The sequence below is a fragment of the Cryptomeria japonica genome, chromosome 10, assembly GCF_030272615.1.
Source record: "Cryptomeria japonica chromosome 10, Sugi_1.0, whole genome shotgun sequence".
NCBI classification, from domain to species: Eukaryota; Viridiplantae; Streptophyta; class Pinopsida; order Cupressales; family Cupressaceae; genus Cryptomeria; species Cryptomeria japonica.
Window position 1 is genome coordinate 270,091,181 of NC_081414.1, and position 10,293 is coordinate 270,101,473.

A 10,293-nucleotide genomic window follows, 5' to 3' on the forward strand; every position below is an offset into this window, starting at 1 on the left:
TTAAATTGTTTGACGATATACTTCAAAGAGACATGATCTTGAGAAAATACAAGAACTAGAGGTAGAACCTAACACATATTTAATGCGTATTTATTATTTATAATTTAAATGAAAATAATATATTTGGGTGATATATCTAATGCATATCTTATCACGGGCTTTGATATTACTAACAAAAATTGAAATAGAAGAAAATTAATTTTTAAGATATAAAATGAACATAAGAATGTATTTTGTAAGACTAAAGTTATATCATTTTCAAAAGACCTTTGTATTTTTATTTGTTTTTGCAAAACTTTAAGCCAAAACATGGGGTGGCCAAAGGAAATCCAAGGTTGGCTGGGTGTGGGGGGGTGATAAGGGATGAAAATGGTAGGTTGTTGGCAGCGGTGGCACTCCCCTTGGGAAGTAGACTAATCACCTTGCTGAGGCAATTGCCGCCTACCATGGGATTCTCTTGGCTAAAGAAAGTAATGCTAAAGCAACATGGTTAGAAGGGTACTCTAATAACATTATCCAATATCTTTTGGCTAAGTATAAACCCTCTTGGAATATTAAATGTTGGATTGAGAAAGTAAGGGATTTATTAAAAAGTTGCCAAAACTATAATATTTTTCATGCCTCTCGGGAAGCCAATGGGTTGGACAATTACTTTGCTAACCTTGGAGTTAGGAGTAGTGATGAAAAGGTATGTGGACTTGGTGATACTATTTCAGCCAAAATAAAGGCCTTAATGTTATATCATTTGTCCCAGGGGAGACAAATTTTAAATGATCACAAAAGATCCTATTTAGATGGCTCACATTCCAAATTTTTAATTGTGCCATTCTGGCGTCATTTTTCCTTGGTCGACATGCTTTCTACATTCATTCTAGAGTTCTATGTAACCATTCGACCCTATTTAGTACTATCATTGTCAACTCCATGGGTGGAGAGAGGAAGAAGGTTGAGCCCTTAAACTATGAGGAGCTTAAGAAAAACAAAACAATTTGGTGTATCCTAGACAAAGGAGGGCTTACTCCCTTCATTGAAAGATTACATGGTGCTCATGCAAATGTGACAAAGAAATTTGCTAAGGGTTTCAAGGATGGAAATGTTAAAATTGAAGGCAGAATGGTGGAGATTGATGAGAAACTAATTGTAGATGTCATGGGTCTCTTTGTGGAAGGGGAAAAGTTCTACAAGGATAGCCAAAATGGCAGATGTCGTACTCAATAAATTCCCCAAAAATGAGAAGGAAAGAGAAAAGCTGGCAAATGTTGACAAAAGTAGGTACGATACTGGTAAAATTAAATCCATTTGGTAGTTTGTTTTAGTGATTTTGATGGAGTATATTACCCTATATGGTAGATTTAATAGGGCCTACAGGCATCATTTTGTGCTGCTAAATCATTTTAGGCATAAAGAAAAAATTTCATTTTCCTTATATTTGATGGCCTCTATTAATGCTAGCATTAAGGACCATAGGAAGAAGAAATCCCTTGTGTTGCATGGTGGTTTGATTTTTCTCATTCATGAGTACATCAAACCCTACCCTCCCCCTCGGCTAGGGTTTTTGAAGCCTTCAGTGACTCTGACAAAGGGGACCATATTAGTCTTTCCTTGGATGAGGAAGATTCAAACACGGATTTGGAAGGTTTGGACTCCAATTCTCTATCCTCTTCGAAAGTGGCCATCAAACTAAATGTGGCAGAGCATCCCCTACATCCACTACTCATTCCCTTCCATCTCATCAATCTCTCTAGATAAATTCATCCAGGTGTCGAGCTGAAGTGGTAGACCCCCTTTCCCAAAAGAGATAAATGCCAACTCTCTACTCCTTAGTATGGAAAGGGAGAATCCTGATACTGTTCTTATGGTAGCCCATGATGTGGTTCTTGATAATTTCGGGATGTTTGAATGGGAATTTTATGAAATCAAAGACATCAATGTGAAAATGAGGATTGTTAGCAATAAACAAGACTCGCAAACTTATGAGCAGTGGACGATGGATCAAAAAAAGGCCATTGTGGAATCTATGCAAAAAACTATGGGAACAATCAGTGATATGAAGAAAGATTATGATCGCAGGATTGCTTAGCTGGAGGAAAAACATAAGAGAGATTTTGAAGGGAGACTCAGTAAGATGCTAAACAAATTTTAAAAATTTAATGAAAATATGATATCTCTTGTCACCTTCAGTCACAAAGTCGTCAAGAGCTCGACTAAGAGTATTAATGCCATGGTTGGAAGTTTAGAAGCCTATCATTAGGAAGGTGTTGGTGTCGATGTGGAATTGCTGGACAAAAAAATGGATGATACAATGGGATTGTGTAAGAAAATGAGGGGTAACCTGAGGAAGAAAAATGCTAATCAGGACATTCAGGGGCTGAAGAAAATATCTTTGAAAATGACACAGTGGGAACTTGAGGCCAGTGAGGTCCTTAAGAACTGGCACTAGCTTCTTTCCTTTTTGTTGTCTTTTACCTTGCTATTGGTTTAGTGTTGGTCTTTTTCTATCTCTAGGCTTGCAATGGAACTGTTTTATCTTTATGCAACTTTTGGATGTAGTTTTTTGTTAAAGTATTTTGGGTCCCTTCAAAACCTATTTGTTTCATAATAAAATACTTTTAGCCAAAACTACCCAACCACCTATACTGATATTAATTAACATATTAATACAATAACATCTAATAATTCTAAAGGGAGAATCCCACATGAAGAATCTTGTTGTAATAATATGTTAAAATACATATAGATTTATATAATTATATAACTAATTATGCAATATTTAAAATAACTTTAACTCTTACATTTAATATCTCATTGACCTATCCCTTTTACCTCTAATAAATGCAAGTATTAGTAACATATTTTGACATTAAACTCATGTAGTTTCTATAGTCCATGAATATTTGTAAGACCTTTTTAGAATACATTGTGTAAAAAAAAAATCATCAACATTTCAGATCATATTGCATGATCCATGATTAGAATGAAAGTAGAGAGCAAAATCATGATAATAGATCATGTAGCATGATCCAAAATGTTGATGAAAAAAATATGCACACAACATAATCTAAAAAACTCTTACAAATATTTTGAGATAAATTGTCATTATTAATTAAAACAATGGAGAAGAGTAATCTATTCCTAAGAAACAATTCACTTTGATAATTTTACAACTAAATAAAATAGTAATTAGAGACAAAACTAGGGACTTAGGTAATCCAAATAAATTGGCTTCACGTGGCTACTATAAAAGTAGCCTCTCTTTTAGGCTATTTAAATTTACATTTTATTTTAGAATTTTAATTTTTTTTTTTAATTTTATAATTTTGATTTGTTCTATTTTTATATATGACATTCACTAAATTTTATAATCATTATAAATAAATATAACATTCGAAATATTGTGCATAAATAAATAGAATGTAATTGTTTATAATATTTGTTATGAAAATATATTTTTTAAATGAAATTATAATGGTTTTTTTTTGTTTTCAGAATATGTTAGAAAATAATTTTTAATAACAATTTAGAAAATTATGTTTTTTGTTTGAAAATCATTATATTTTTTAGATTATAAATTACTTTTTCTTCATAGAATAATTTCCACATTATATTTAATATTTTTTAATATCAATTTAGAAATTTAAGAATTTTTTATTAGAATATAATTATCATCAATATTATATTTTTGAGATTATCAATGTTTTTTTATTCAGAAATTTAAGATTTGTTTTCTCTCTATCATTTTCTAATTTATATTTGATCATTTGATCATATTTATTAGAGAAATCCATACTAATTTACAATAGTTAAAGATAAGATTGTAATGATTTTTTTCTTTAAAAACATTTTAAAGATTAGATCTAGAATACTTTTAGATATCAATTTAGAAAATTACTTTTAAAAATAATCGAACAACCCAAAATGTTGCAGTCAATAGTATCTAGTTTAATTTATATATCAATACTACTTGTAATATTCTATTTAAATATTTTGAAAGATGTAAATATATTTTATCTTTGTTTTAAAACAATTAAAATTATAAAAATAAATATAAGTTTAAAATTTGTATAAAAAGTAAATATTAATTAACATATTGACTTGATACATAATATTAAAAAAACCAATAACACTAATGGCATATACTGTTTTTTTTTTTTTTTGAAAAACTTAAATTTGTTTCTGAATTGTCATAATATTTTTTAATAAAACTGACCACGGACTACCAAATTGCAGCTATATGTAACTGGACGAATGTTATTTTCTGTTTAGCTTAGAAGGAAAACAAACGTGGAAGAAAACTGGCTTAATTGAAAGAAAACTTTTCGTTTACGAGGGAACCTTGGAAGGCTTTTGGCTTAGAAGTAATGCTAATTAACCTTACAGCGAGAAAACTTCGGAACATAATTAAATTTTAATTGAATTAGAAACAAGATTTGAAGAAATATTGCAGATTTACAGAAATAGGAACAATGGTGTGCAAAGATTTTACGAGATGCTTCTGCAAAATTTACCCAATAACTTGACTCGACCTGACACAATTGAATTACATAAATAGATATGAATAAGAGACCCCGAACCCAAACATGGTTATTTACATCACATGAAATTTAGTTTGTATTCCACGCGACGGAAATAGGGCTTCTTACGCTGTAACCAAAAGCGCTTGAAACCCACGTAATTGAGCCTTGGGAGAACCCTGATTTCTTAGGACTCGCTTTGTTTACTACAAATGTGACCCTATAAGTCTTCTTCTCCATCAATGCCCCGAATGATAATGACGTTGGATTCACAGTCACATCCACTCCGCTCGGAGGAACAATGTTGACGGTGTACGTTGATTGGGCTGCTCCAACATTAGTTACGCTTCTTCTCAAGGTAACAGAATTTAGCTTATTGAAAACCAGAGAAAAGGACGGATAATTTAGGTTACCCGGAAGGGTGCTTTCATCATTGGTAGGGCACACAATCTTCTTGTTCAGGATCATGCTAATCTGCGATGCTGTGTAGTTTAGTCCACAGAGATAAGGACCATAATCTTGGGCACTAAGGTCATAGATAAGGCCCGGATTGGCTGCTCTTCCTGGATTTATATGCCCAGCGCCCGTAGCGAAAATATCAGCCGGCACGAAATTCTTTCCACCGTCGAGAATTGGCCCGCCTTTCTTATCGAGGTGGTCTGCCGTGGTAATAAGAGCAGACTTAATGGCCGCAGGACTCCACTCCGGGTGGGCGTTTTTTAGCAAAGCAGCCACCCCGCTCACATGTGGGGTGGCCATTGACGTCCCATACATAATGTTGAACATTACTCTTCTCTGATCTTGAGGGAGATCCCAGGGACTGAGATCTGAAGGCCAAGCTGCTAAGACGCCAAATCCAGGGGCTATTACGTCGGGTTTCAGAATGTCAGGGCTGATTGTGTTGGGGCCGCGAGATGAAAAAGAGGCCACCGCGGGCGCCGAAATATTGTTGGCGGGCCCATAGACAGTGCCCTGGAACTGAATGGCCGCCGTGGGGGTCTTAGTAGAATTCATATAGGCTGCCAGGACAAGTCCTGCCTTATAACCAAGGGTTGTTGACGGCAAAACCTGAGCGTACAAACGGATTTCCTCCCCATCACTGTCATCGTTAACGAATATCACGCCGGCCCCTCCAGCATCTCGAACAGCATTTGCCTGATCCACTGGATTGCCAGGACCACCTCTTGCGCACACTACAAGCTTTCCTTTCATCAGGTCTGGGATCAGAACGCGACTCGCGCACACGTCTGCCTGCACTAGGCTTAATTCTGAGGTCTGGCTTCCAATGGCGTGGAAGAGTGACTCACCATACAGAATTGTTCCGTCTCCAAGCTTTAGATTTACAACGGAATGTCTGTCCATGGAGCTGGCGCCTACTGTCATGATCCATGGCGCGCCGTTCTGAAGATACGAGGGCTCCGCCGGCCCGTCATTTCCTGCTGCGCAGCTCACGAAAATGCCCCTTTCCATCGCATGAAAGGCCCCAATGGCAATGTTGTCCTCATAAAAGGGTATAGCGGCGCTGCCGAGAGAGAGTGAAAGCACGTCCACGCCGTCAGAAATGGCGACGTCCATCGCCGCCAGAACATCAGATGTCATACACCTGTCATCGCGGCACACTTTGTAAACCGCAATATGAGCACCCGGTGCCGTCCCCTGGGCGGTTCCTTCTGCATAGCCAAAGAGTCCAGCGTTGGCAACAGGGCTTCCCGCGGCAGTCGATGCAGTATGAGTGCCGTGTCCATCATAGTCCCTCGCCGTCTTATCCTCAGTGAAAACTCTCGCTCCGATGAGTTTGTTGTTGCAATTGGACGCATTGAAATCTGATGCACTCTGGCAGATCCCCTTCCACCGTGAAGGCACAGCACCAATCTTGGCGTCTGGCTTAAACGAAGGGCTCTCCGGCCACACGCCACTGTCCAGTACGCCAATTATGGTACCCTTGCCAGCGTTGGATCTGGGCCACAGCCCCTGTTGAGGGTCCAGGCCCAGAAACTTAGCAGAATATGTTGTTTGCAAGTGCAGAACCCTATCAGGATACGCATCCATGAAACCAGGGATCTCTCGCATCGCCTCAATTTCTGATTTTGTTAATCGCGCAGCAAATCCAGTCATGACATTCTGATATGCATGCACTAGATTTGGACGAGAAACTCCTCCTCCTCCTTCTCCTTCTCGTTCTCCATATGCTGCTTTTACTTTGGGCAAAAAAGATGAATACCATATCTTCAGCTCATCAAGGCTAAGTAGGCTTATTTCCGGTTGCTCCACATGAACGATATAGATCTGCGATTCTTCGCTTTCCTCTGCAGAAATAACTGGTTCAGAAAGAATTATCACAGTCGTTATCACTACAAGCAAGAAGTTCATCACGCGTTCAGAGAAGGACCTTCTAGTCAGAATGCCCATCTTTTGTCCAGAGATTCACCCGAATGTATAACATTCCAATCTACGTCTCTAGTATTTATATGCAGAAAAACTTGTAATCTAGTCGCAACACACCAACTTTCCCTAGGTCATCTCCGCACAGTTTGGGTTACAACATTAGCTGTCTCCTCAACGAATTTCATCGATTCCCTTGCCATACAAGTCACTAATCAATTTCGTGATCTTATAGTACCTATTCGATCTGCATCAACACGGTTTATTGAACGATCCCTTTTTCGCTTTGGTTTATTATTCTCCCAATCTCCTAGAATTCATGGAATTTCTTTCTTTTTTTTTAACATATATATTCGTAGAAAAAAAACGAGCAAATGCTTAAATTCAAGATATGATGGACTTTTGAAATTGAGCTGTTATACTTCTAGATGCTTAGATGTCACACCTATGAGATTATATGTCCAAAACTGTTTCAGCAATGCTTTGGATGTAATTTTTTAATTTTTTTTTCCTTAGTTCATATTGAGATGTTTTTGTCATGCTTTACGAACAGTGGCCGTTGAACTGTTGAGCTGTTTTGATTATTGTTTTAATGGTCCTATTTGGTAGTTGCCTTTTATTATAAATTTTATTATTTTGTTTTATAAAATAAATAAATAAAGAGAATTGGTAATAACAAAACCAATAAAATGGACAGTACATATAGAAGTTGAGAAGAAATAAGAAGAGAAATAAGTCAAAACAAAAGAGATATCTTTAAAGAAAATTTAGAGAGATAAGGACTTATTTTGAGGTCTCATGTGTATGTGAATAGGTAATATCATAATTTATTGTATTGTTTTTTACATATTATAGGTAAGTAAAGGTTAGGGTTCAAATTGTAAGGAAAAAATATTAAATATATTAAAATAAAATTTGAGAGATTTAAATTTATTTTAAATTGAATTTTTTTATTTATCATTGGGAAGTACCATAGCATGTTTATTTATAATTATTGAAATAAAATTTGCATAGATATATTGTTAGGTTGATGGTAGTTATATTATTTTACTTGGGTATCTAATGAATGAGGATATTACATATAATAGAATTTGCAGAGTAGGGGTTCTAGATAAAACCCTAACACTTTGTGAAGAAATGCGTTTCCACAAACGAGGGTGTCATAAAGTTAGTTATTATTGTAATAATCCAGGAATAAAACAGATTTAGAATACGCACAAGATTTCATTAAATTGAGCATAGTCGACAATTGTACATATAGGTAGAGTGATTGGGTCAAATTAGAAGTTGAACCCAACATTCAATGAGTGATGGTGAGTTGCCTACCACAAAGGTAGCATGAGGTGTCAAAAATGAGTCGACAACTCTCTAACAACTCCTAACCGACTTGACATCTTGCATGGACAAGTGTCAAACGTAAATGTGTGACTAAGTAGGCTTAATAAGCCTAAGTGTAATTAAATGAAATAAATAAACTAACATTTATTCAATACATGGTCACCTTTGATAAGACATTGGAAAGCTTAATTGATGATTTTTTATTAGTGTTAGCCATTTCATTATGCTATAAAAGAGGAAAAAGACACACAAGAAGAAGAACAAAATAAAAAATAATGCAGTTGTATAAATTAGACTTTTCCATCAATGTTCAAACGGACAAATTAACCTAGATTAAAGTTAGAGAGGTTAGGTCTCAAAAAAGACTAGATAAATTGATGTTAAAGAAAGCTCAAATCACCAAAAAAAATGTCTAAGAAGAATTTGTCTAGCCTTGATGGTTTTTTGTAATTTAGACAACTCATATTGAGATGATTTTGTCATGCTTTATAAATAGTGGTGTTTGAGCTTTTGAGTTGTTCTGTTCTGTGTTGATGATTTGTTTACTGGTTCTATTTAGCAACATTTTTTTCATGATTTTTAAATAGTGGTGTTTCAACTTTTGAGTTGTTTTGGTTTGTGTTACTAGTTCTATTTGGTGACTATTGCATTTTATTATGTATTTTATTCTTTTAACTTATTCAATAAAAAAATAAAACTAAAAATAAAGAGCAGCGGTAATGACATAAACCAGTTAAATTGAGAACACATGTAGAAATTGAGAATAAACAAGTGATGCAAAGCATCATGTTCATGCCGATTGTGATGGCATAAATAAATGTAAGAAGGATTGTGTTGGAATGTGATGATGGTATGTGCAGTACATTATGGATTTGTTGTAAGTATACAAAGTTAAATGGATCTAAGGTGAATTGGTCAATATTTTTAATTTCTTTGATTCCTTTCATGAACCTAGTTGCTTTATCATAAGCACTACTGACTTCTCAAATTTCTTGGTGTTGAATTTTAGCTTTTGCATTAGCTTGTGTTCTTTAGTAGAAATTCTTGGTATTTAGTTTTAGCAACTGAGTTAGTTGCTTTCCTTTAGTACACTATTTGGAACTTGATAGTTGTAGCAATTTCTATATTTTAATTTAGTATTTTGTAATCCAAAATTTATGTCAAGACATATTGGGGTGAAAGTCACTATGGCTTTAGTATCCTCAATTTGTAATTAGAAGGTGGCTATTCATATTATATGTTGAAACACAAAGTTTACACTAGGGTGTCCAAAGAAGTCAAGGAACATTTGTTACTCCAATCAATTTGCAATTGGAGGTTAGGAGGAGGATGCACATTTCTATTAGTAGAAGAACAACCTCGAATGGCATACTATCATCATAAGGGAAAGCATTGTCTACAAGTGTGGACTATTTCATTAGTTCAACAAATTGGATGTGAAAATGATCACTTGTAAACACATAACATAGCATACACATTGTCTAACATATTATGTGCATATGCTATTTCAAGTCCAGTATAAAATGTACTTAAAAATGCAGTACTTTAATAGTTGAAGTTAAAATGACTGGCATACAATAAAAAGGGATTTGTGACATGCTAAAAAAGACTATGATTGTTGGGCCTATATAATACACTATATCTATTATTATTTTTATGTGTATCCTATACATTCAAATCTATTGAAGCATAGAGAAAATGTTGAATATTGTGAAGCAATATCATCGATAAGTTTCAACGTATGCATTGAACAATTAGAAACTAGCAAAGATATTTTGTACACCAATTTAAAGGAATCTGAGAAACACAATTTATATAGAAATTCAAGCACCAAAGTTCCATAATTTTTATCATGAACATAAAAATAAAAATTAATTAATAAATTAGATTCATTATCCACTAAGGATTTATGTATTATGCATATGTCAGAATCATTTGAAAGCAATAGTGTATATTGACAAAATTTTCATGGATGCAATCAACAATTTAAATTTGGCATTCAGGTTGAGAGTACAACAACTTCTCTTTCACTATAACAAAGCTCCACTTATTTCCTTTTGCA

The 10,293-nt window shown here is 34.7% G+C and overlaps 1 protein-coding gene across 1 annotated transcript; it reads right to left on the reverse strand.

Annotated features, from left to right (window-relative positions):
- Window positions 1-4,443: 4,443 nt before the first annotated feature.
- On the reverse strand, window positions 4,444-6,932 carry LOC131039142 (subtilisin-like protease). Its single transcript, XM_057971811.2, has one exon. The coding sequence runs from the start codon at window positions 6,918-6,920 to the stop codon at window positions 4,602-4,604; it is 2,319 nt and encodes a 772-aa protein (XP_057827794.2). The 5' UTR covers window positions 6,921-6,932; the 3' UTR covers window positions 4,444-4,601.
- Between the last annotated feature and the right edge of the window lie 3,361 nt (window positions 6,933-10,293).